Raw genomic sequence first — 27080 nt, forward strand, 5'->3', positions numbered from 1 at the left:
GCCTCCTGCTCGGCTCAGCGGGCCCTCGGACCCGCACAGCAGCTGGCTCACCGCCTGTGGTTGGTGCATTGGGAAGAGTGTGTGTGTGTGTGTGTGTGTGGGGGGGGGGGGGCGCGGCTTTTCTAGCTGAGGCGCAGAGCAGAGGGTTTGTGTTCCAGGCATTGAGGGTTCAAGGCTCCCACTGTTGGAGAATGGGAATTTTTGAGCACTCCAGAGAGGCCGTGGACTATGCCCCAGATGGAGTTGTCAGAGCTGACACCAGGCCAGGCCTTGAGATAGGGTCTCATGACCCCTTCCCAGCACGTAGCCTTCTTTCACAGAACACTGTCAGCTTTCTGAAGAACAGGATGGCCCTGTGAATAACATGGTCGTCATTGGCATGATCCTGACGTTGCTTAGGAAAAACTGTTTTGTCTTGGGTTACTTGTTCTGCAAAAACAGGATGTTGTTAATGTGCTTAAAAGTGGTCCCCCACAAAGGGTCGGGGCTGCTCTCTGGACTCCCTGCATGGAGAGAGAGCAGTGGCCAGCCGGCTATTAAAGGCTCCCTAAATTTTAATTTGGTCTGGACTCCAGTGGTCGTTCACTCACGTTTGCTCCACAATACCACTGTCTGTAAAAGCAATCCTTACACTGGTGATTTTTTTATTATTTTATTTTATTTTAAAATATTTTTTTATTGATTTCAAAGAGGGAGAGAGAGAGAGAGAGAGAGAGAGAGAGAGAGAGAGAAGAGAGAGAAACATCAATGATGAGAGAATCATGGATGAACTGCCTCCTGCACACCCCCTACTGGGGGTGGAGCCTGCAACCTGGGCTTGTGCCCTGACCAGGAACCGAACCATGACCTCCTGATTCTTAACCACTGAGCCAAGCTGGCTGGGCATCCATTCTTTTATTAATAGATCGGATCCTAGCAAAGCATTCTTAGATCTAAAAGAACGTAGTGACATGTTAAAGATGGACTGTATTAAGCACGTGGTGAAAAAAGGCTTTTCACTTTTTATTTTCACCCCCGCCCCCACCCCCACCCCGCCCCAGATTGTACACACCCATGCCAGAGTCTAGTCTCGGGGTCTCAGATTATGGCACTTGAGTGTCTATTCCCTCCCATTCTCAGAGAGAGATGCCCTCCCCCTGAGAAGACACGAATCATCAAACCACATCCTCGATGCAGAAGTTCCCAGCCAACCAGACCAACAACGGAAACCTCAGAAAAACAACACAACAGAAAAACGCAAACAGCCCATCAAACAAACAAAACGCTTCACTGAAGAGGATAAAACCATTGGATAAAGAAGCATGTGTCAAACGCCGGCCGGCTGTACTCTCTGCAGCTGAGCTCCTACCCCCAATCGGCACTCACAGTCTCCCTGCCACCTCCCGAACCCCCGCCCCCACGCCCGTGTTACCTGCCAGAGCGGGTCCCTCTGCTCCGGGAAGAGTTCGAAGTACTTTCGGGCCAGCTGCAGGGGCGGCAGGGTTTGCAGGCGCAGGTTGGTCCAGCTCTGCACGAAGTTGGCCAGGTTCACGAAGGTGTAGGACCCCAGGCGGTCGTTGCCGTAGTTGGACAGGTGGGTCATGAAGATGCTGATCTGAAAGAGGAACGAGAATGAGCATACGGAGCATGTGCGAAAGCTCAAGTGGCAAAGGAGTCCCAGGCAGTGCCTCCCCCCTGGGGATTTCATGAGAAGCAGAGCCATCAATTTAGCTGGTTCGATGGACTGAGCCCTACCTCCCCTCAATTCGTATGTTGAAATGGTGACCCCAATGTGACTGCACTGAGAGATGAGGCCCTGAGGGAGGAACAAAGATTAAAGGAGGTCATCAGGGCGGGGCCCTAATCTGATAGGTGTGGTGGGCTCTCTCTCTGTCCCTCCGTCTCTCTCTCACCCCCCGTCAGTGCACAGAGAGGAGGCTGGTGAGGACAAAGCCAGAATGCAGCTGTCTGGCCTGGAGGAGAGGCCTCATGGGGCAGGGGAAGGGGAGAGGGCAAGGGGGGGTGAAAAGGGACATATGTAATACTTTCAACAATAAAGATTTATTTAAAAAAAAGAAAGAGGAAGTGTACTGGGTGGGCGGGGCCTCCATCAGGGACTCCAGCCTCCGGAGCTGGGAGTTGGGAGACAATAGAGTCAGTGGTACCTCGTTGGGGCAGCTCTGCAGACACAAGCCAGTGGAAAGCCGCACGGGGGATTTCTACTTCAAAAATCACGCTCCCAGTCACTCTGAAAACTGGGATGGTCCCGGCCTCGTGGCTCTGTGGTGGAGCATCGACCTATGAACCTGAAGGTCATGGTTCAATTCCCGGTCAGGGCACATGCCCGGGTTGCGGGCTCGATCTCCAGTGTGGGGCGTGCAGGGGGCAGCCGATCCATGATTCTCTCATCATTGATGTTTCTCTCTCTCTCTCCCTCTCCCTTCCTCTTTGAAACCAATAAAAATGTATTTTAAAAAAAATTAAGACTGAAGTTGGGCCCAGCACCCCTCACTGTTCACTGAATGAGTGATACCACTTTCCACATCAGTGTTCCCCATCGTGGACCCAGGGCCTCAAACCCAACCAAACCCAGTGGTCTAAGAACCTCCAGACGAGCGAGCGGGAAGCAGAGCCCCTGGGCCCTGGGATCGACGCTTGCCCAGCCCGCTCCTGCGGGAGGCACGCAGAGGCCCCAGGAGACCGTTTCTTTCTGGGCTAACGAGGAATTGTTATTGCCATAAGGAAACTGTTTGCACAAAACTGATTGTGTTTAGCCCCAAACCCTTCCACACCCATTAATCCTCTCACACGTTTCTGACCTCACACCAACTCTAAAGGCACCGTCTTTCGTCCTGGGCTTCTGTGGGCCAGAGACTAGGGCAGAGTGGAGTCCAGATTGGTACTGGGAAAGGGCATCAGGAACTGGTGTGACCTGGACATTACCCAGGGGACAACCCGCGGGGCCACAGAATGCTAACATAGGCGGATTCTGTGTGCCAGAAACCAATCACTGTTTCACTAATAGAGAGATGTGGACAGGAAGCCAGGAAGGCTGTCAACAACATTAATTGCTCTAACCACTCACCCTTTAGTTGAGGCATTGTTAGCTGAAGCAGCCTGCACCTTTGTTTTTTCCATGTAAATTTCTGTTTATCCTGGCTAAGATGTTTTCCCCAAAGCCTCAATAAAAGGGATGGCAGGGCCAGAGCAGGGAGTAGTTCTCCCACTAGAGGTGGACTACCGCCTGGCCCCTCATATCGCCAAATTGCATTTCTTCAAGTCTTTTCATTTATGTGCGGCCCTTCTCCAGAACTTGAACCCTGAACCGGAACCCTGGACCACACGGGACGTGGAAAGGGGATCCCACATCTGTGAGGCAAAAAACAAAAACAAAAAACCCACAAAAACAAAAAACAAAAGCATGGAGGGACCTGGAGAGCATCATGCTGAGTGAAATAAGCCAGTCAGACAAAGACAAGTATCACATGATCGCACTCATATGTGGACTCTTAAGTAACAAAATAAACTGTTGGACGATGGAGTGGACCCAGAGACATGGAGGCAGGGAACAGAGTGCGGAATCTGGGAGGGAAGGCGGGGAGGGAGGGGGTAGGAGGTAACCAACCAAAGGCCTTGTGTGCATCTATGCATGGCCCATGGGCACAGTCAGTGGGCGGTGAGGGCCTGGGGTCGGGGGGGGGGCGGGCTGGAGGGGGGCGATGGGGGAAAAAGGGGACATCTGTAATACTTCCAACAATGCTTGTAAAGACAAACAACAAAACAAAACAAGACCCCACAAAACCCAAATCCAGAGAACTTGCGCAGTTCTGACCTGGCGCACGGCTAAGGCAACTCGCAAACGGCAGCTCACCTTCTACCGTCCACAATGCGTGCCCTGCCCCTCAGGCCACGTTGCATTTACCCCGTGTTGTGAAGACTCATCTATTGCTTATTATTTAGATCCACAAATATTTCAGAGCAGCTCACATTATAATTAAGTACTTTACCAACTTCATTAGAAAAGCAAAAGGAACATAATGTTACCAATAATAACGTTAAAGCAAGTATGACCTGTGACTTTAACCAGAAAACAGCACCGCAGGTCAGAGTGGAGGAGGAGGGCGTGTTGGGGGCCGGTTTCCGTAGGGACCCACCTGCCTCTTCGTAAGGGCCCGTGTTCTTGGTGTGTGTCTGTGGGTTATGTGGGCTTTTGGAAATAAACGTGGGTTTTTGGTCAGCACTGCGACGTGCTGTCTGTGACCTGTAGGAACGGCCCGCCGTCAGTCACGGACGTGCACGCGGGAGCGTGGTCCCCAGACCCAGCATGCCATGGGGCAACTCCGAGGCCCAAAGGCACTCGCTTTGTCTTACAAACATGAAGTCCTGCGAGGTGCATGTTAAAGGCATCGGGCCCCGAATGCCCTTTTAACCGTGGAAACCCCCCCCCCCCACATTCCACGGGATGCTGAAAGCCTGAGGGGGGGGGAGGCTGTTAAAATGGCTGGACACACTCCTCCCAGCGGGAAGCGGGCAGCAGCGGGTTAAAGCAGTAACGAAAATAATAACTGAAAGGTGCACCGCGCTGAGCACGTGGGGGCGTGAATCCAAGCCTTCACAGGGTGAAATGATGAAGCCCTCGCAGCATCCCACAGGTAGGTACGGGCCCCGCCGCTCTCTCGGGTGGGGAAACTGAGGCACAGTTAGGTAACCTGTCCGGTCCCCCGTCTGGTTACGACAGGGCAGGACTTAAAACCTGGCAGCTGGAGTCCCAAATCCGACACGTGACACGCCTGACACCTCCCCCAAACAGCTCAGAGAGTTTCAGCCGTCGTTGTATTCCTTTCTCCTTTTTATAAAAATAAACAGATTTGTAGATCTCTGTCTGCAGAAGGAAGTGCAAATCCCCATAAGTGTCATCTCGGTGACTACAGGAGGTTTCACATTTCCTCCTAAACTGGGATGACAGCGGAGATGACTTTGGAGTCTGACACGAGAGCTTCCAGGACAATGAGGCAGTGTTTGGGAGGAATGTCACGGAGAGACTGCGAATGTATCTCGAAGGCAGACTCAGGCCATCGCCCTCAGCCCCCACCCCGTCCCCTTTATCCTAAAGGTCAACAGAGGAGGCCCTTGGAGAACATAGCCTTCCCACAGCACGCACAGATGGAAATTTAAGTTAAATGCCCGATGCCAGCGCCATGCTGTCTCTGAGCTGTGCATGGGCCAATGTCTGTCTGTCTGTCTCAGGAAGTGCCCGCTCGGCAGGACTAAGTTCCAGAGTTTCCAGAACATACCGTGGTGTCAGGAGTCCATGACCATGTAGTTGCCGTTGTTCTCATGAGAACTTTATAATCAGCACAAAGAATACTCACCTGATCCCAGCGCCTCTGCACTCACCTCACGTCACGACTGTGATGAAGAAGTCAGGCCGTGTGAGCGAGGGCTGGGTAATTAGCTCCTCACGACTGACTTATTCTGGGAACCGGCTGCGGCAGACGCCTAAGTCACAGAGGAAAGTCCCAGGACGCCAGCACCTGCCTCTCGGGCTGTGACTTCAAGGTGGAGATTTAAGGCACCGAGACTCCAAAATCTGACAAAAGTATGAATGAAACTACCACCTGGAGAGAATGTAAAGGTTGTGTGTATCCCACGGGCAGATGCTCGTTACGTTTCATCAGGTGTTAACACAAGGCTTTTAAAGGCTTCCCGGCCGCTCCTTCCAAGTCACCCATCCGGAGTGTCCTCGGGCGGGAGCCGGGTTCTGAGGGCCATGTAAGCCGAGGGCAGGCCCAGGAGCCCACCACGGCCGCCCTGTGGGTCTCAGCAGCCTGTGCGTCCCATCCTAATGTCCCCTGGCCGAGAAGAGACTCGGGCACCGTGACCATGACGGGGCCAGGCCTGCTGCACGGGCACCGGGACCATGACGGGGCCAGGCCTGCTGCACGGGCACCGTGACCATGACGGGGCCAGGCCTGCTGCACGGGCACCGTGACCATGACGGGGCCATCCCTGCTGCACGGGCACCGTGACCATGACGGGGCCATCCCTGCTGCACGGGCACCGTGACCATGACGGGGCCATCCCTGCTGTACGGGCACCGTGACCATGACGGGGCCATCCCTGCTGCACGGGCACCGTGACCATGACGGGGCCATCCCTGCTGCACGGGCACCGCGACCATGACGGGGCCATCCCTGCTGTACGGGCACCGTGACCATGACGGGCCATCCCTGCTGCACGGGCACCGGGATCATGACGGGGCCATCCCTGCTGCACGGGCACCGTGACCATGACGGGGCCATCCCTGCTGTACGGGCACCGTGACCATGACGGGGCCATCTCTGCTGTACGGGCACCGTGACCATGACGGGGCCAGGCCTGCTGCACGGGCACCGTGACCATGACGGGGCCATCCCTGCTGTACGGGCACCGTGACCATGACGGGGCCATCCCTGCTGCACGGGCACCGTGACCATGACGGGGCCAGGCCTGCTGCACGGGCACCGTGACCATGACGGGGCCATCCCTGCTGCACGGGCACCGTGACCATGACGGGGCCAGGCCTGCTGCACGGGCACCGTGACCATGACGGGGCCATCCCTGCTGCACGGGCACCGCGACCATGACGGGGCCAGGCCTGCTGCACGGGCACCGTGACCATGACGGGGCCATCCCTGCTGCACGGGCACCGTGACCATGACGGGGCCATCCCTGCTGCACGGGCACCGCGACCATGACGGGGCCAGGCCTGCTGCACGGGCACCGCGACCATGACGGGGCCATCCCTGCTGCACGGGCACCGCGACCATGACGGGGCCAGGCCTGCTGCACGGGCACCGTGACCATGACGGGGCCATCCCTGCTGCACGGGCACCGCGACCATGACGGGGCCAGGCCTGCTGCACGGGCACCGCGACCATGACGGGGCCATCCCTGCTGCACGGGCACCGCGACCATGACGGGGCCATCCCTGCTGCACGGGCACCGCGACCATGACGGGGCCAGGCCTGCTGCACGGGCACCGTGACCATGACGGGGCCATCCCTGCTGCACGGGCACCGCGACCATGACGGGGCCAGGCCTGCTGCACGGGCACCGTGACCATGACGGGGCCAGGCCTGCTGCACGGGCACCGTGACCATGACGGGGCCAGGCCTGCTGCACGGGCACCGTGACCATGACGGGGCCATCCCTGCTGCACGGGCACCGTGACCATGACGGGGCCAGCCCTGCTGCACGGGCACCGCGACCATGACGGGGCCAGGCCTGCTGCACGGGCACCGTGACCATGACGGGGCCAGGCCTGCTGCACGGGCACCGCGACCATGACGGGGCCATCCCTGCTGCACGGGCACCGTGACCATGACGGGGCCATCCCTGCTGCACGGGCACCGCGACCATGACGGGGCCAGGCCTGCTGCACGGGCACCGTGACCATGACGGGGCCAGGCCTGCTGCACGGGCACCGTGACCATGACGGGGCCAGGCCTGCTGCACGGGCACCGTGACCATGACGGGGCCAGCCCTGCTGCACGGGCACCGTGACCATGACGGGGCCAGGCCTGCTGCACGGGCACCGTGACCATGACGGGGCCATCCCTGCTGCACGGGCACCGTGACCATGACGGGGCCATCCCTGCTGCACGGGCACCGCGACCACGACGGGGCCATCCCTGCTGCACGGGCACCGTGACCATGACGGGGCCAGGCCTGCTGCACGGGCACCGCGACCACGACGGGGCCATCCCTGCTGCACGGGCACCGTGACCATGACGGGGCCATCCCTGCTGCACGGGCACCGTGACCATGACGGGGCCATCCCTGCTGCACGGGCACCGCGACCATGACGGGGCCATCCCTGCTGCACGGGCACCGAGACCATGACGGGGCCATCCGTGCTGCACGGGCACCGCGACCATGACGGGGCCATCCGTGCTGCACGGGCACCGCGACCATGACGGGGCCATCCGTGCTGCACGGGCACCGCGACCACGACGGGGCCATCCCTGCTGCACGGGCACCGCGACCATGACGGGGCCATCCCTGCTGCACGGGCACCGCGACCATGACGGGGCCATCCCTGCTGCACGGGCACCGTGACCATGACGGGGCCATCCCTGCTGCACGGGCACCGTGACCATGACGGGGCCAGGCCTGCTGTACGGGCACCGTGACCATGACGGGGCCAGGCCTGCTGCACGGGCACCGTGACCATGACGGGGCCATCCCTGCTGCACGGGCACCGTGACCATGACGGGGCCATCCCTGCTGCACGGGCACCGTGACCATGACGGGGCCAGGCCTGCTGCACGGGCACCGTGACCATGACGGGGCCATCCCTGCTGCACGGGCACCGGGACCATGACGGGGCCATCCCTGCTGCACGGGCACCGGGACCATGACGGGGCCAGGCCTGCTGCACGGGCACCGTGACCATGACGGGGCCATCCCTGCTGCACGGGCACCGGGACCATGACGGGGCCATCCCTGCTGCACGGGCACCGTGACCATGACGGGGCCATTTCTGCTGCACGGGCACCGTGACCATGACGGGGCCATCCCTGCTGCACGGGCACCGCGACCATGACGGGGCCATTTCTGCTGCACGGGCACCGCGACCATGACGGGGCCAGGCCTGCTGCACGGGCACCGCGACCATGACGGGGCCATCCCTGCTGTACGGGCACCGCGACCATGACGGGGCCAGGCCTGCTGCACGGGCACCGTGACCATGACGGGGCCAGCCCTGCTGCACGGGCACCGTGACCATGACGGGGCCATTTCTGCTGCACGGGCACCGTGACCATGACGGGGCCATCCCTGCTGCACGGGCACCGCGACCATGACGGGGCCATTTCTGCTGCACGGGCACCGCGACCATGACGGGGCCATCCCTGCTGTACGGGCACCGTGACCATGACGGGACCATCCCTGCTGCACGGGCACCGCGACCATGACGGGGCCAGGCCTGCTGCACGGGCACCGCGACCATGACGGGGCCAGGCCTGCTGCACGGGCACCGTGACCATGACGGGACCATCCCTGCTGCACGGGCACCGTGACCATGACGGGGCCATCCCTGCTGCACGGGCACCGCGACCATGACGGGGCCATCCCTGCTGCACGGGCACCGTGACCTGTTTCTTTGTCCCTGCAATTTGCCTGCTTCCCTGTGTTTGTTTCTATGTTTTAGGTAGAGCTGCTATGTCTCCTGGAGTTGGCAGAGTGGCCTTGTGTAGTAGGTGCCCTGTAGGGTCCAGGGGCTCAGCCTCCCCAGTCACCTGAGCTGGGCACTCTAGATGCACCCCTGTGTGGGCTGTGTGCACAGTGTTGTTGTAGTTGAGCCTTGATTACTGTTGGTGTCACTGGGAGGAATTGACCTCCAGGCCAATTAGCTGTGAGGACCAGCTGCGACTACAGTGGAAGAGCTGCTGTGCAGGAGACTCCCCATTGGAGCAGGACTTGCTTCAGTGGGGCTCTGGTGCTCACTAAGTCTTCCCCTCGAGTGTGTCACTGGTGGATGTGGTAGGATTGTAGTCTGGAGTGGGCTAAAGCTGTCCTCTGGGTGCACTGGCTCTGGGGCCTCCTGGAAGGTGCAAAGTCAGCCACTGCCTGTGCCTTGCCTGGGGCCACCTGTCAGGAGCTACAGAGCAATCTGCAGAAGGCTGCTACTTGCATTGGGCTTGGAAGTGCCCAGGAAGGCCAAGCTGTGAAGGCAGGCTGCTGCTGGTGCCAGACCTGGGACCTCTTATTGAGAGGTATGGAGCCTGCTGAGGCCAGTATCTTCTTGTTTGAGAGATTTTAGCAAAGTCTGAAGCCTGAGCCAGGACAGGCCATTCATATGAAAAAGCCACTGCAAACAGCTTGGGTGGGGCTGCAAATTGGATGGGGTGGGGTCTCAGAGAATCACCAAGGTGGAACGAACAGTGTGAGCCAGGTTGATGGAGACTCAGATATGGCTGCCAGTCAGCTCTGTAGTGGGGAGGTCTCAGCAGAGGAACAATGATCCCTGCTAGCACTTTAGTCAGGGAGAAAGTGCCCTCGAGTTCTTGCCCCAATGCCAGCCAACCCAGTTCCTCCTGGTATGTCCCTGGGTCACCCCAACCTTCTGTCCCAGAGCTGGAGTTCTAAGTAAGTCCATGCACTGGCCCTTTAAGAGGAACTGCCTGGGACTCCAGCAGCCTCTGTGTCACTCAGCCACAATCCCCACTGGTTTTTACAGCCTGAAGTTATGGGGGCTTTTCTTCTCGGCACTGGAATCCTGAGCTGGGGGTCTGGTGTGGGGCTGGGACCCCTTGCTCCTCAGGGTTGGCCTCTGCAGCCGAGATTCTTCTTTATTTCTCTAGTTGTAGGGCCTCTGTTCAGCCAGATTTCAGGCGGTTCTGAGTGATGGTTGTTCTGTATTTTACTTGTAATTTTGATGTGGTTGTGGGAGGTGGTGAGTACTCTTTACCTACGGTGCCATCTTGGTTCTCTCTCCTATTTACTTTGAATCTAATCCTCCCAAAGCACCATCTAGAACAGGTGTCCCCTGTGCGACGTGGGTGCCACTGGTGGCAGGTGCCACTCACAGGGCCTGGAATTACTGCAGCCCAGAGAGGCGGTCGTTCAGACGTGAGCTTTTATCTCTTCTGCGACCAAAACCGGCAGGGACATCACGTCCAGTGGAAGAGTTCCGGAATGAGACATCAGGGCTAATACCAGCAGGCCACTGTGGCGGCCACCAGAGGGTCCCCGAGCTCTCTGCCATCATGCGGGCTGGGCGGTCCCTCGTCCAAGCCTCTACCTCATCCCTCCCTCAACCCTCCGCCCTCAGCTCTGTTGTCACCAAACAGGAAACAAGTCTGAATTCTTCCTCTTTCTGTTGTAGAAATAAAACCAAAAGTGAAGGTTCTAAAGCTCATTCTTCATGAGAACGTAAGGCATTCTTTCTGAATGGCAGATGCAAGACGCATGCGCCGAATGTGGGAAGATTGTTACCTGTGGAATAAACTCATGTAATGATGAGTCTGCAGTCCAAGGAGAAAGAGGTTTTGAACATAGAATGCGTTATTCGTGATAATAGGGAATTAAATAAAAATGACTTAACTCTATGGATAATCCAGAAATGTGGGTAAAAGTAGTGGCATGGTGGGAAATGGAGTAGGATTATATAAACATGGGTGGGCAGGCATCTTCCCGCGTCTTGAGGTGCAAGCTGTACATTAATTGTTTTATACAGATGTTACTTTGCCTCTTGTGACGTTGCCAACATACAAACCAGGAGAAAGGAAAGAGGGGGGAAAGTAAAGGTCTCATTTCTCTGTGAAATGCAGCATCAACCCTCCGATGGGGTTCAAGTAGCTCAGACTGCAGGTGCAGGCCAGCTCCTCCTCGTGTGCCTGCACAGTCATGGTCAAGGGCGTGGTGTTAACATCCAGAAGCAGAATGCCAAATGCAGGGCCTTACACTGCAACTTAAAATCACGTTTTAGAGCCGACCTTTTTACTTAAAGTGTACGTGCGATATGTTTACGTAGTGCCTTTAAATATCAAATCATTTGCGGAGTAGTCAGATGCGTGGTTCACAGGAAACATGCATCATCACGACACATTCCGGCAGAAACACGAGCTCCACAGAGCGAGCAGGGAGGTGCCCGGGTCAGGCCGCTGGCCCGGCTCTGGCTGCCAGCACGTTTCATGATGAGCATTAAGTGTGAGCAGCTGGCTTCCATTCTATCCTCTGCGGCCCTGCCCTCTTGCCCCTGTTCCGATGAAGGCCGCTGTGTTTAAAAATATGTCCATTAGCTTGTTAAATTATTGATTGGGCTTTTAGTTCTCATAAAATGTGGAGATAAATGGAATACAGCGAGGGCGCCGTGACGGCCCCTGTGACTTCGGTTTTCTCCTCATATTTCCCCTACGGAGGCACTTCTGTGTCCTTACGTTATTCTGAACAAAGGCTGGGCCCACATGAGAGATGCTCAGAATGGACGATGCTTCATCCCCTGAGTGAACACCAGGCGTGTCCAGGTCTAAACACATGTGACAGCCTGTGTGCGAGTAAAGCGCCCCAGGAAGCACCGTTTCGGTCCTGGGCAACCAATCACCCGGTCAGTGCTGACACCTGCCTTCTCAGATCCCCAAAGTGAAGAATGTTTGCCCCGAGCGGACATATCACTCTGCCAGTCCATCGCAAAGTCTAGCCTTAGCTGGGAATTGACTGCTGAGAGGAGCCACTTCCTTGTTCTTGAATGTACTAAGCTGACCGGTTGGTTAATGGTTGACCTCTTCTCAGTAAGTTAGTTGTTGAGTCTCAATGTTAACTTATTTAGTTAACTTGGCCAAGGGGTTCCGGGTGCACTCTGCTTGTGTTGCGTGGTTAGGTCCCAGGAAGGCTCCCTGTTTCAGGGAATGCAGGGTCCGAGGCTCTTTCTGAGGCGGAGCTGGGAACCAGGGCCCCGGGGCTCTGAGTCAGGTTTGTGGTTCGGAACCAGGGGTCTCACAGCCAAGCTTCTACAGCAAGTTCTTTGTCTCCTTCTGGGTTCCGCTTTCTCTCCATCACTTTATTTTTATTTTTTTAAAACAATGCTTTGTTTTTTAAAATATATATTTTTATTGATCTCAGAGAGGAAGGGAGAGGGAGAGAGAAAAACATCAATGCTGAGAGAGGATCATGGATCGGCTGCCTCCTGCACGCCCCACACTGGGGATCAAGCCTGCAACCGGGCATGTGCCCTGACTGGGAATTGAACCCTGACCTCCTGGTTCATAGCAAAGGACAAAAGGAAGAAAGAGCAGCAAGGCCAGGCTCCAAAATGGAGTGTATCTCTCTATCGGCAGGTCGACGGACGGGAGAGGGCGGCCGGAGGGAACGGCTCAGCGCTTCTCTGTACATCTCCACGCCAGCCATCGACTCCCTCTCCTGTGCCCGCCCTATGCAGAGGGGCTCCTGGGTCCCTGTGACTCTCAGTGTGGTCTCAAGTACATGTGCACCCACAGGCGCGGATCATTAATTACAGTTCTCAGTTGATGCTTTGCTATCCCACACCCTTGGCGACTTAAAGAAAGACTTTGCTTGGGTGTATGAAAACCTCAACCTTTGGTTTTCTTTTCTTTCTTTTTTTTTTAATCCTCACCCAAGGATATTTTCCATTGCTTTTCAGAGAGAGTGGAAGAGAGAGGGAAAGACAGAGAGAAACATCGATGTGAGAGAAACACATCGATTGGTTGCCTCCTGCACGCGCCCCAACCAGAGCTTGGGCCAGGGAGGAGCCTGCAACGGAGGTATGTGCCCTTGATTAGAATAGAACCCGGAACCCTTTAGTCCTTAGGCCTACATTCTAGCTGCTGAACCAAACCGGCCAGGGCATCAACGTTTATTTTTAATTTGGAGTAGGTTCAGTGAAGAAAACAGTGCTAATCAAACAGTTTAAAAATCAAAAGGGATAGAGAAGAAAAGGTTATCCTGGGAGTCTACTGATTGCGCAAGTCAGAAAGCTCAGGAAAGCCACTTTGGGCTGCTGTCCTGTTGGTTTGCGCACAGTCGGGCAGCCCAGCAGGAAATCTGAGATCAGATGTGGGAACTGAGGACTGTCCCTGGGTCAGGTGGCTCCCGGAACCTCAGACTTTTCTACCGTAACTGAGGACCACGCTGTGTCCAGGTCTGCGGGACACTCCGTGAGCTGGGGGCTGGGGAACTTTCCGTAAAATGGACAACATTGTGCGGAAGCTATCATCCTCACGCCCGGTCAGTTAAAGTGACTAGCAAGCAGTTACCATATCCAATACCCTTTAAAGTCATTAGATTTCTGACTCGGAGATAAGAATACCTTTTGGCCCTAACTGGTTTGGCTCAGTGGATAGAGCGTCGGCCTGCAGACTGAAGGGTCCCAGGTTCGATTCTGGTCAAGGGCATGTACCTTGGTTGCGGGCACATCCCCAGTAGGGGGTGTGCAAGAAGCAGCTGATCGATGTTTCTCTCCCATCCATGTTTCTAACTCTCTATCCCTCTTCCTTCCTTTCTGTAACAAATCAATAAAATATATTAAAAAATAAAAGAATACCTTTTGTAAGCAAAGTCAGTCTCTTTGCTTGACTAAACCCAGTTGCAACCCCACCCTTATCAGTGTGATTCTAGCTGAACCAGGGAGAGTTGGGCACGTGGATTCCAGAGTAAAGATCACTAATTTTGATACCTAATCCAAGAAGTTCTTTTGTAGTCTTCATATTATTTCTTTTCCCCCCATTGATTTTTAGAGAGATTGGAAGGGAGGGGGTGGAGGGGAGAAAGGAGAGAGAGAGGGAAACATTGATGGAAAGAGACACATCCTGCCGAAACCGGTTTGGCTCAGTGGATAGAGTGTCGGTCTGTGGACTGAAAGGTCCCAGGTTCAATTCCGGTCAAGGGCATGTACATTGGTTGTGGGCACGTCCCCGGTGGGGGATGTGCAGGAGGCAGCTGGTCGATGTTTCTCTCTCATCGATGTTTCTAGTTTTCTATCCCTCTCCCTTCCTCTCTATAAAAAATCAATAAAATATATTTTAAAAAAAAGAAAAAAAAAGAAAAAAACACATCCATTGGTTGCCTCCCATACCCACCCTGACTGGGGCAGGGGATCCAACCTGCAACCCATGTACGTGCCCTTGAACGGGAATTGAGCAAGGCCTGGGCTTCCTGTTATCTATACTAATCCTATCTAATAAAAGAGTAATATGCAAATTGAATGTCACTCCAACACACAAGATGGCTGCCCCCATGAGGTCAAAGATGGCCGCCCCCATGTGGACACAAGATGGCCACCACAAGATGGCCAGCAGGGGAGGACAGTTGGGAGGAACCAGGCCTGCAAGGGAGGGCAGTTGGGAGTGATCAGGCCTGCAGGGGAGGGCAGTTGGGGGGAACCAGACCTGCAGGGGAGGGCAGTTGGGGGGGACCAGGCCTGCAGGAGAGGGCAGTTGGAGGGAGCCAGGTCTGCAGGGGAGGGCAGCTGGGGGCAACCAGGCCTGCAGGGGAGGGCAGCTGGGGGCAACCAGGCCTGCAGGTGAGGGCAGTTGGGGGAAACAAGGCTGGCAAGGGAGAGCAGTTAGGGGTGACCAGGTCAGCAGGGGAGGGCAGTTAGGGTGATCAGGCTGGCAGGGGAAGGTACTTAGGGGTGACCAGGCTGGCATGGGAGTGGTTAGGGGGTGATCAGGCGGGCAGGCAGGTGAGCAGTTGGGAGCCAGCAGTCCTGGATTGTGAGAGGGATTTCCCAGATTGGAGAGGGTGCAGGCTGGGCTGAGGGATACCCCCCACACACACCCCTGCACGGATTTCGTGCACCGGGCCTCTAGTCTATACTAATAAAAGGGTAATATGCTAATTAGACTGGATGACCTTCAGGACAAAGCCAGGGCTGTGAGGAAAGCCCGGGTCCCGGGTGCCAGAGGGAAGCCAGTGCTGGCAGCCGGAGGAAGGAAGGCCTACCCTTGCACAAAGTTCATGCATCGGGCCTCTAATGTCTCAGTAAATGCAGCTTTGCCCACCAGCCTCAGCCCTGGTGGCTGCAGTGTCCAACCAGCACAGGAGGAGACTGCTCCATGGGTCCTGAGTTTCCTTTGGGAAAGGCCATGAGTAGATTTCAGGAGCAGATGCTATTCCAGGGTGCTGTGCCCTGAGCTCTGTCTGCTCGCCCCAGCCCCAGCCCCTGTACCCCGAGCCAGAGCCCCCAGCCGCCCCCTGCCCCTCAGGCCCAGCGCCTGACCATTAGGGATGTGCCCGTTGTTTGCTGCCCACTCCCCACTCCCAGGTTAGAGGTGGGTGCCCAGGGCCCAGCCCACCAGCACGGCAGTCCCCTCGGGTCCCCAGACAACTGACCCAGAGAAGGGGATCTGTCGGTTGTTGGAACAAACACTGGCGCACAGGCCCTGGCACAAATCCCGTTCTGAGTCAGGAGAGTGGGGCTCCCTCAGGGAGGTCTCTGGAGAGGCCCGTGCCTGCCCACCAGCCTCAGCCCTGCCCCTCCCTCCCCCTGCACCTTCACTAACCATGGGGCTGACAGTGCAGACCTTCCCCCATGGGCATACCAGCGGGCGCTCCAACCCTAGTGTAAGAAGCTGAGCTCAGAGATGGCGATGGCTCTAGCAACTTCTTCCCGACATGTCTGAGTGGCTCTGGCCTGGTCCTCTGCCTGCTCAGAACCCACAGCCCCGCTGCCCCAGCCTCACTCTGAGTGGTGCTCTCCTGGGTCCATGGGCTTCCCTCACCATCCCAGGATGCACTCCTGCGGGTTTATTCTCCCTGCCTCCACAGGGGCTTGCCTATAGTCCTCTAGACTCTTTTTCTAAAATAGCCTGGGAGAATCATGGATCGGCTGCCTCCTCTGCGCCACACACTGGGGATGGAGCCCCCAACCCGTGCATGTGCCCTGACTGGGAATCGAACCATGATCTCCTGATTCAGAGGTCAATACTCAACCACTGAGCCACGCCAGTGGGATCTAATGAACAAAATGAACTGGCCAACAAAATAAGATCCGAAGCAGGGAGGCACAGAACAGACTGACATAACTCGATGTTGGGGCGGGGAGATGAAAAGTGATAAACCAAAGAATTTATATACTTATAGGCACAGCCCATGGACATGGGCTCTAGGGTGGGGAAGACCTGGGTGAGGTGTATGGCTGGGAGGAGGGGGGAGGCGGGTGATAGATCCTCCCTTCCCCCAACTGATGGATGGAGTATGACATAAACTCCACCTGCAGCCGGACATTCCTGAACACCTTATATGGACTGTACATTGAACCACCAATCAGCACCTGCCAAATACCCTAAGCCCCTGATTCCTAAGTCCCTAGGTGCCTAATCAAGTGCCTTGTATGAAACCACCAATCAGCGCGTGCTGAGTACCCTAAGCCCCATCCCCTCTTTTCCTCCCCTCAAAAGGTGCTTCCACCCTGGCTCTCTCTCTCTCTCTCCCTTTCCCCTCTGGAAGGCGGCCGGCAGGGTGATCTCCAATAAAGCCTGTGTCCTGGTATCCCATGGTCTCCGGCCCTCTGTTTCATCTTTCAGGGGGGAAATGGAAGATTCCTGTAATACTATCAACAATAAAAAATATATTAAAACATGAAAAAATAGCCTTGGACTCACTGATGCCTGGAGATGCCTTTCCCACGTCCCCCACCGCATTCTCCAAATTCCTTCACTTCCCCCAGGCACTGACTCATTCCTGCCTTTCTATCTGGCTTTGGCTTTGACCTTCAAAACAAAACTCTCTTTTGAAAGCCACTAAGAACTTCTGGTTGGAAAATCCAAGGTCCTCACCCCGTGGCGGGCCGGCCCTGCGTGACAAGGTTGACTTTCCTCTGACCTTGAAAGCCCCGTTCCTTCTCTCTCGCTGACTCCTTCCCGCCTCGCTCCCTAAGTCCTGGGCGCTCTGGGCCCTGGCGTGTCTCTCTGCGCCTTGCGTGTCTCTCTCTGGGCCGTGTGCCCTCCTCATTCTACTTCTGCCACGTTTGCCATCGGAGTAGCTGAGCTCTCCCCATGACTGTCTCTAGATCACTTCACACGCTTCTCAAGTCAGTTTTCTCTCCAAACCAGCTCCCCCTTACCACCCACCTGGACGCTATGTCTTGGACTCCCTGACTCCCTGGCTCCCCTGCCTGTCCGTCACAGGCCTGCCATGCAGCAGTAGCACTGTTCTTGCGCAACCCTGTCCTTCGTTTGCATGTCCATCATTCTAAGGTAGCCTTCCTATGTCTCCTTAGCGTTATGGTAGGAAGCTCCTGGCTGGTCTCACCTTCCACCTTTTCTCCTGTGAGAAATAATATAAATGAAACCACTTCAAAATGGCGCTGAGTGCCCGGCTGGTGTGGCTCAGTGGTTGGGTGTCGTCCTGTGAACCAAGAGGTCGCAGGTTTGCTTCTGGTCAGGGCACATGCCCAGGTTGCATCCCCAGTAGGGGGCGTGCAGGAGGCAGCTGGTTGATGTCTTGTGGATGTTCCTTTCTCTCTCCTTCTCCCTTCCTCTCTCTTTACAATCAATAAAAACATATTTTTAAAAAATGGCGCTGGAGCTGCCAACCCAGGGGAACGGCCTTGCTCCTCAAACTTCTGGAGGTTAAAACTGGGCAGAATAGCGGGTGGGCGGCCGAGAGCACACTGCACTTGTTCGCTGGGACTGCCACTGCCAGGCCAGCATTAGCACTGCAGAAGCCCCTTCCCGGAGGGATTACCTCCAACACAGCGCTTCCTCCGCTGAGGACAGTCCTGTCCTTCCCTCCCACCCCCCTCACCAGCTCCTAAGGATCAGAACCCTGGGCTTCTGCCCAAACCCGGGGTCCCCAGGGGCTGTGCTTCTGGATCAAAAGGAAACGCTTTGGGCTTTTGTTTTAGGCGAACAGCCCATGTTCACTCAGCACCAAGCACCACGCGATTCTCACACTGAGCATCTCTGCCTTCCTCCTCAGACATGCCGCTGCTGCCGGGACCTGCGGGCAACGCGGACACTGCTGACAGCGTGGCAGGTCGCGCCTGAGCCCACCCTGCAGGCCAGGCGGGCGCTGGGTCACCGCGGGCCCCACCGCACCTCTCCCCTCCGCACACACTCCCGAGCAGGCCCGGCGCTTTCCCGTCCGACTGCCGACACCAGACTGTCTGAAGCCGTCACTGTAAGCAGCCGCGTGACATTGCCGTGTTGCAGGCCCACGTGGTTGGTACAGGCTCCTTCACCTGGTGCCGCCTAACATGTCTCCTCTTAGATTAGAAGTGGATTTTATCTGTTTCTGTAAATTCACCAGCATATATATATTTATCATCACAAAATCACCATTAATTCATAAATTTAAGAGTTGGTAATTAACACATTGCGGACCAGTAGTTTTATTGCTAGCTTTACCCAGTGGCCAGATAAGTTTCTATTGAACGAATGCAAAAAACGTTTTGCGTAAATGTTAAAGGCAGGCTTTAAAATTAAATGCCCATTGCATTTTGAAGTTATTTATTACATGTTCTTACAAGCTACTATCTTTTTAAAGTATGATACTTTGTAAAACACTGTGTAATCTGAAGCGAGAATTCTCGTGATCCGTCCGCAATGTGTTAAGTCCATGTCCATCACGGATCGTGGATGCATTGTGAGTGATAGTAACGTGGCTCTGTCAGCCAGGTGGTGATGCCCTACCCTTCCATTCCGGCGTCCTGTGCTTTGAAATACAACGTTAAGACAGCGGGCACAGGGCTTGTTCATGCTGCGCCCGGGCCTCTGGCTAGGGGGTTGCCCACTTTTGCCGAGTGACCGGTGCACTCCATGGCCAAGCAAGCTCCACTGCATACCACCCCACGTGAGACGTTGCCATAACACAGGCAAATGCATTTCACACGTTATGCCCCTCGCAACGAATTCCGTTATGATTAGGAGTGCATGCACGTGTGTGTGTGTGTCTGTCTCTGTGTGTGTCTGTGTGTGTGTGTCTGTGTGTGTGTGTGTGTGTGTGTGTCTGTCTGTGTGTGTCTGTGTCTGTATGTGTCTGTGTGTGTATCTGTGTGTGTGTCTGTTTGTGTGTCTGTGTTTGTGTGTGTCTGTGTCTGTGTGTGTGTCTCTGTGTGTCTCTGTGTGTGTGTCTGTCTGTGTGTGTCTGTCTGTGTGTGTCTGTGTGTGTGTCTGTGTGTGTATGTGTCTGTGTGTGTATCTGTGTGTGTGTCTGTTTGTGTGTCTGTGTGTCTGTGTGTGTCTGTGTCTGTGTGTGTGTCTCTGTGTGTCTCTGTGTGTGTGTGTCTGTGTGTGTGTCTGTTTGTGTGTGTGTGTCTGTCTGTGTCTGTGTCTCTGTGTGTCTCTGTGTGTGTGTCTGTCTGTGTGTGTCTGTCTGTGTGTGTGTGTCGGTGTGTGTGTCTGTCTGTGTCTGTGTGTGTGTCTGTGTGTGTGTGTCTGTCTGTGTCTGTGTATGTGTGTGCACGTGTTGTGAACTGGAAAGGGGCTCTAATAAATCTGACAGGTTCAGTGTGGAAGGTGACCTCACAGGGTGATTGATAATAAATTCCTAACTGGGTGGGTGGCACACCCCAAGGCTCTAACTTCTTTGGTAAAAGGTGTTTTTTGTTGTTGTTGTTGTTGTTGCTAATCCTCACCCCAGGATATTTTTCCATTCGTTTTTAGGGAGAGTGGAAGAGAGAGGGAAAGACAGAGAGAAACACATCGATGGGTTGCCTCCTGCATGAGCCTTGACCAGGGCCCAGGCAGGGGAAAAGCCTACAACGGAGGTACGTGCCCTTGATCAGAATCAAACCCGGGACCCTTTGGTCCACAGGCCAATGCTCTATCCACTGAGCCACACGGGCCAGGGCGGTACAAGTGTTACCTTTGCCTTGAGCCAGCCTGTCCTCAGGCCTCTAGGTTACCACACCTTTGAAAGCCTCTTTTCCAGACCCCCCAAGGCGTAACCACCCTCACGGAGCAGGTGATCTCCTTACCTGCCTGCCCTCCGGTCATGGAGCTTCCCTCTTACTCTCCCACCTCCGACCTCTCCCTCAGCTCCCTCCTCAGTTCCAGAGGCACAGAAGATGGCAGCGGCCAGCCTCCAGGCTCCTGGAAGCTTATTGTTGGTTTGGCTCAAATAAACTCTTAGGAGAATTGTGTTCAGGTTTGGATGTTCTTTCTTGGTCGAGGGGTGGCCCAGAGACACGAGCAGGTCGAACCAGGGAGTACAGAACTGGGGTCAGGTCCAAACCTCCTCCCTCATTTTTAAAGGGTCAAACCTCCTAACAGACATCCATGGAGAACCCAGTCTCTGGCATTTACTCTAACAAGGCATGAACGAAGGTTGTTCTGATGTGCGAGAGTAACTGAACAGTATTGACACGTTTCATTGCCAAAGGAACTGCGTCTGAGTAACAGGGCTCATGACTATGAAGCAGGGGTGGGGACCTTTTCTCTGCCCAGGGCCATCTGGATATTTACAACCTCATTCGGGGCCATACAAAATCATCACTTAAAAAGGAGCCTGCTGTGTGTGGTCAAAAGTTAGTTAACTCTCCCCTAACGCCTGGGCGGGGCCAGACCGAAGGGTTTTGTGGGCCAGACGGTCCCCACCCCTGCAGGGTAAAGCAGGCTCCATTTCCCACTCAGGGAAGATGCTTTTACCGTAAACATACCACACATTTCTCGTTTATTTTTTCTCTCTCACAACTAACACATCATTAATTATCTAAAATATAAAGGGACCTGAAACTCCAGGCTGATAACCAAGGTGCAGGAACAGGAAACTTTATAGAATTTTCTTGTTGATTTATTCTGAAATCACACAAGGTATTGTGAGTAGTAATTATTGCTATTACTTTCATCTAATAGATAATGTTGGTATCAATGATCCAAATTTACTTTATGTGCTTATGATACCAACTGATAAAAAACATAAAAATATAAAGGAAGTAGAAATGTGTGTATTTAAATATTGACAATATTTATTCATCTGCTTCCTTGCATAGATGTTAGAAGTAGATGAATGTTAAAATAAAAATTTTTAGAATAACTATGTCGATAATTATGAGATTTGTGACAAAAAGGATGTGTGCCATTTTGGTAATTTATAGTGATGTGTTTTTAAAGGAGCCGAATGTACAATAAGAATAGTAAAATATTAAGTACCAGTCCAAGTAGACCGCTGGGTCTTATACAACACCCCCTTTACTAACGACGGCAGGCCACACTGCAGCCTCGACATTTGCAGATACTCAAACAATTTAGAGACTTTGCTATCCTTGCCCGTCTGTGTAATTAACAGTTAATTGAAGACGTACTGAAGACCGGTCTGAAAAGGAGCGTTTCCCTCTTTGGAATCAATTGTAGAGTTGGAAATGTCCACGTGCTGCCCTGGCTGGTGTGGCTCAGTGGGTGGGGCATCGTCCCATGCACTGAAAGGTCGCTGGTTCGATTCCTGTCAGAGGCACATGCCCGGTGGTGGGCTTGATCCCAGGTAGGAGGCATGCGGGAGGCAGCCCATCAATGTTTTGCTCTCACATTGATGTTTCTCTCTCTCTCTTCCTCTCCCTCTAAAAAGCAATAAAAATATCTTTAAGAAAATTCCAGCCTACTCTCTGTGGACGAAAGGAGCCACATGCTGACCTGACAAGCTCAGGGGAGGCCTGCGTGGCAGTCTTGCAAACTCAGAGACCTGAAATAACCACAAAGGATGGTCTGAAAATTAAATATTTAACTACAAACAGGTTATAGTGGGTAGTCATGTCCTAGTCCGATATCTTCCCTGACAAAGATCAACTTAGATCTTCTTTCCTGAGCCCATTTGCCTTTTTGCCTCTAAGATAACATATCTGTGAGATGTCTGTGAGATGTCTGGGTAACTTGTAACTTCCTTTTTACCCCGGACCCCTCAGGGCACAACAAATGGCACCAGGACATTCCCTCATTGTTATTGTTATCAAGTTAATTGTCAACTGTTAATTACGTTAAAGTATCCTGTATCCATCTCTGTAAGAGAAGCACATGTCCATCATTTCACTTTTCACCCTATCCCAGAGGTTTCCCCGCTTTGCTTTGTCCCACCTCCCTAATCTGTCACCAGTGGATTTCATGTAACTCACCTATGTCCCTTTCCTTTGATTTCAATGTATAAATACAGATGTAACCCTGCATTCTCTGGAGCATTATCTCAATGCATTGAGGTTCTGCTTCCTGGCATATGTCGACAGTTTGGCTCAAATAAACTCACAAAATTCTTTACAGGTTTCAATGGCTTTTTCCGTGAACATCTCCAAGCTACTGTGCCTGCCCCGCACACCAGGGAAACAATGGACCGCCAAACAAGTCTGCGGCTCTCAGGTTTCTTTCTCCACCTGCCCCGCCCCAGGCGCCCTGGTCTGGTGGGACGGCTTCGTCTAGTCCTCTCTGTAAATCTGTCTGCGGTTCATGTACAGCCTCAGCCTAACCAAGGGGCCCCCCACGGGATTCCTACATGATGCTAACTTGTGGGAACGAAGCTCGTTTGGGGCGTATACATCCTGAAAAAACGATACAGACAACACTGCCCTTCACAAAGCCACTGCGAGGTCACACAGCCAAATCTATTATGTGCTGGAATGGATTTCTCACCAGCTGCTCAGACGCTCCCGGGGAGATGAGCGCCGGCTTTGGGTCAGAAGGCCTGGTGAGTGCAGGGGCAGGCTGCCGGGGCTTTGCCGTGGGTGAGGGCTGCTTTACGGCACTGAAGGCTGCAGAGCACTCGGAAGTGAGGCTCAGAGGCGGGCTGTTTGCTGCCAGACTTTCTCTGTTTTCTTTTCCAGCTGATTTCCTGCCGGGTTTTTGTTTTTGTTTTAAGGATAACATGACTCAAAGTGCTTGGAAATGATCATCACCCCTCGTTTTTGGAGCCCCACTATGTGCAAAAACCATGGAATGAATCCTGTTCGCTCCTCGCTCAGTCCATTAGAGGGTATCAGATTTTCAAATCAGCCATTTTCCAATTAATTGAAACGGTGAGCAGCCAGGTCCCAATGCTGTGCTTGCCCATGGACGGGCATTAAAGATTCGTTCTGGGTAATCAGAGAAGTCGTGTCAGCTATTTTTTACCTTAAAGGCTTGCTCCTGACACGTTAATACATTTCCCTGTCGTCTGCGCGCGCAGGGAGCTGAGTGTTCGGCTCAGCAGCCCTCTGCACGACACGCTCATTCATTACCCTCCTCCGGCGCCGCTCACTCGGGCTGATGCTGACGGAGTGCTTGCCAGCACGGAGCCCATTGGTTTACATTAACGAGGAAATGGGGGGACGGCGGCTTGCGGACAGGAGAAATTAGAAAAAGAAAAATGATGAAGTCTGGGATCAATTTTTCTGCGAGTCATAACATAATAAACTATAAAATATGAAGCTGAGAAGCATTCTCCTCCGTCAGTTGATGTTTTGCGTCATTTAGAAACTCTGGATTAAGAAGGAAAACGAGGGAGGATTGAGAAGAAAGATGGAAGATCACACCGGGGAAGAGAAATTGCGCAGAAGGCTCGACTTAGGAAGAAACACAGAATCCTGTACCTGGATTTGGGTGATGAAAGTTGCTTCTATGTCTGTCTGGACTGTAATACTTCTATCAGATTATTGCCTCCAGCAGCATTTCCTGCTATAAAAGGAGATATTTGGTCTCAGCTGGCATGGCTCAGTGGTTGAGCATCGACCTATGAACCAGGAGGTCACGATTCAATTCCCAGTCAGGGCACATGCCCGGGTTGCAGGCTCCATCCCCAGTAGGGGGCGTGCAGGAGGCAGCCCATCAATGATTCTCTCTCATCAGTGCCCTTTCTATCTCTCTCTCTCCCTTCTTTTCTGAAATCAATAAAAAAAATATTTTTAAAAAGGAGATATCTGGGGGAGCATTCTTTAGTAACACAGCTCTCACCAAAAACGTGCTCCCTGGGCCTCCCACTGCAAACACGGCCGTGAATAACCCACTCCGCGTGCCCGCACAGACACGAGACACGGAAGACGGCTTCATTGGCAGGCTGTCCATCCTTAAGGCAGCCCAGAGAAATCTCCTGACCTGTCTTGCTGGAGGCCTTGTGACTAACGCGTGGAGAAGCCGGATACATCCCTCCAGCTCTTCCCAAGCAACCCCGTGCATTCATGTTTCACAATGAGGCCTGTTTGTCAAGACTGGAGCCTCTGCATATTTTGTAAAAACTGGGCTTCCGATTAATGAAAGAAATGACTCCTTATGTTCCTGGGAGAGTCATGGTCCTATTTTCTTTGCTACCGTGTCTTCCCTCCACAGGAAGAAGCACTTGGGGCCACTCAGTCCAGGGGAGCAGGAAAGCGAGGGCCGCTGCGGAGCTCGACTCGAAAGGCTTTAACACAAGATCTGTCTCTGGCAGGTGCGTAGGGGTGGACGGAGGGAGACGTCCTGGCAGGAGACACACAGCAATGGGAGAATGGTCATGGGAATGACGAACGCCAAGGCATACCCAGGGGACCATGCAAACTCTCCCAGTGCACCCGGCACCTCTGACACCAGTGGGAGAGCCGCGTGCTGAGATGGAAGTACAAGGACAGGATCGAACTCTGCTCTATGGTGAAACATATTTTCAAACATCTAAAAAAATTTATACCATGTTCTCGGACTGGTAGAATCAACATCATTAAAATGTCCATACTACCCAAAGCAATCTATAGATTCAATGTAATCCCTATTAAACTACCAACAGCATATTTCACAGATCTAGAACAAACACTCCAAAAATTTATATGGAACCAAAAAAGACCACAAATAGCCGCAGCAATCTTGAGAAAGAAGAACGTTGTAGGAATCACAATACCAGATATCAAGCTGTATTACAAAGCCACTGTTCTCAAAACAGCCTGGTACTGGCACAAGAACAGACATATAGACCAACGGAACAGAACAGAGGACCCAGAAATCAACCCAAGCCATTATGCTCAATTAATATTTGACAAAGGATGCATTGGAGTCAAGACAGTCTCTTCAATAAATGGTGTTGGGAAAATTGGACAGATATATGCAAAAATACCCACAAAAAAACCCAAAACTAGTCCACCAACTTACACCATACACAAGCAAAAACTCAAAATGGATAAAAAACTTAAATGTAAGTCATGAAACCATAAAAATCCTAAAAGAAAACAGGCAGCAAAATCTCAGACATTTCTCATAGCAATATGTTTACCGACACAGCTCCTAGAGCAAAGGAAACTAAGGAGAAAATAAACAAATGGGACTACATCAAAATAAAAATCTCCTGCTCAGCAAAGGAAACCAGCAACAAAACAACAAGAGAGCCCACTGCATGGGAGAATATATTTGCCAATGATACATCCGATAAGGGGTTAATCTCCAAAATTTATAGGGAACTGATACAACTTAACAAAAGGAAGATAAACAATCCAATTAAAAAATGGGCAAAGGACCTAAATAGACACTTCTCCAAAGTTGACATACAGAAGGTCCAGAGATATATGAAAAAATGCTCAAAGTCACTGATCATCAGAGAGATGCAAATCAAAACAACAATGCAGTATCATCTCACACCTGTCAGAATGCTATCATCAACAAATCAACCAATGACGAGGGCTGGGGAGGATGTGGAGAAAAAGGAAACCCTCGTGCACTGCTGGTGGGAATGCAGACTGGTGCAGCCACTGTGGAGAACAGTATGGGGTTTTCTAAAAAATATTAAAAATGGAACTGCCATTTGACCCAGGGATCCCACTTCTAGGACTATATCCTAAGAATCCCGAAACACTAATCAGAAAGTACATATGCACCCCTATGTTCATAGCAGCACAATTTACAGTAGCTAAGATCTGGAAACAGCCCAAGTGCCCATCAGTAGATGAGTGGATAAAAAAGCTGTGGTACATCTACACAATGGAATACAATGCAGCAGTAAAAAAGAAGGACCTCTTACCATTTGCAACAGCATGGAGGGACCTGGAGAGTATCATGCTGAGTGAAATAAGCCAGTCAGAGAAAGACAAGTGTCACATGACCTCACTCATATGTGGAATCTAATGAACAACATAAACAGATGAATAAAATAGATCCAGAGACATAGAAACATGGAACAGACTGTTGAATTTCAGAGGGAAGGTGGGGATGAGGGGGAAGGAGGAGAGTGATTAACCAGGGAACTCATATGTGTATATGCATAACCCATGGACACAGACAATAGAGTGGTGAAGGCCTGGTAGGGGTGGGTGCAGGGTGGATGGGGTCAAGGGGGAAAAAACGCCAAGCAAACACTGGGGATAACTGTAATACTTTCAACAATAAAGATAAATAAGTAAGTAAATAAATATATAACAAGCTCTATTAGAAAACCAAAGGAGAAAGTGAGAGGGTTTTCCTTGCAATCACTGACGAGAAAGAGCAGCGTCTGGATGTTTGTACATTTTGTGGGAATGGGATGTGTCTCGGTATTGCATCTCTTCTGCTCCGCTGGCAGGTCTGTCAGACCCATGACTGTTTGCCATCTCGATGCTGCCACGCCCCTGCTTGGGGCTGACCTGTGGACTCGCGCAGCCCAGCGACGGATGCTGTGGATGTCTGACATGCACCTAAAATCACGTCGCCCATACATGTACTCGGATAGTCCCTCCCCCGTCTTGCTTCTCCCAACACTCTGCATCTTTT

The 27080-nt window shown here is 53.1% G+C and overlaps 1 protein-coding gene across 1 annotated transcript in view; it reads right to left on the reverse strand.

Annotated features, from left to right (window-relative positions):
* NDST4 (N-deacetylase and N-sulfotransferase 4) overlaps nucleotides 1–27080 on the reverse strand; it is a 172198-nt gene that overhangs the window by 31495 nt on the left and 113623 nt on the right. Inside the window, exon 6 of the mRNA XM_054716764.1 lies at nucleotides 1412–1594. Within this exon, the coding sequence (XP_054572739.1) occupies nucleotides 1412–1594 (183 nt within the window). The remainder of the gene's footprint in view (nucleotides 1–1411; nucleotides 1595–27080) is intronic.

Source organism: Eptesicus fuscus, chromosome 6 (assembly GCF_027574615.1).
Source record: "Eptesicus fuscus isolate TK198812 chromosome 6, DD_ASM_mEF_20220401, whole genome shotgun sequence".
NCBI lineage: Eukaryota > Metazoa > Chordata > Mammalia > Chiroptera > Vespertilionidae > Eptesicus > Eptesicus fuscus.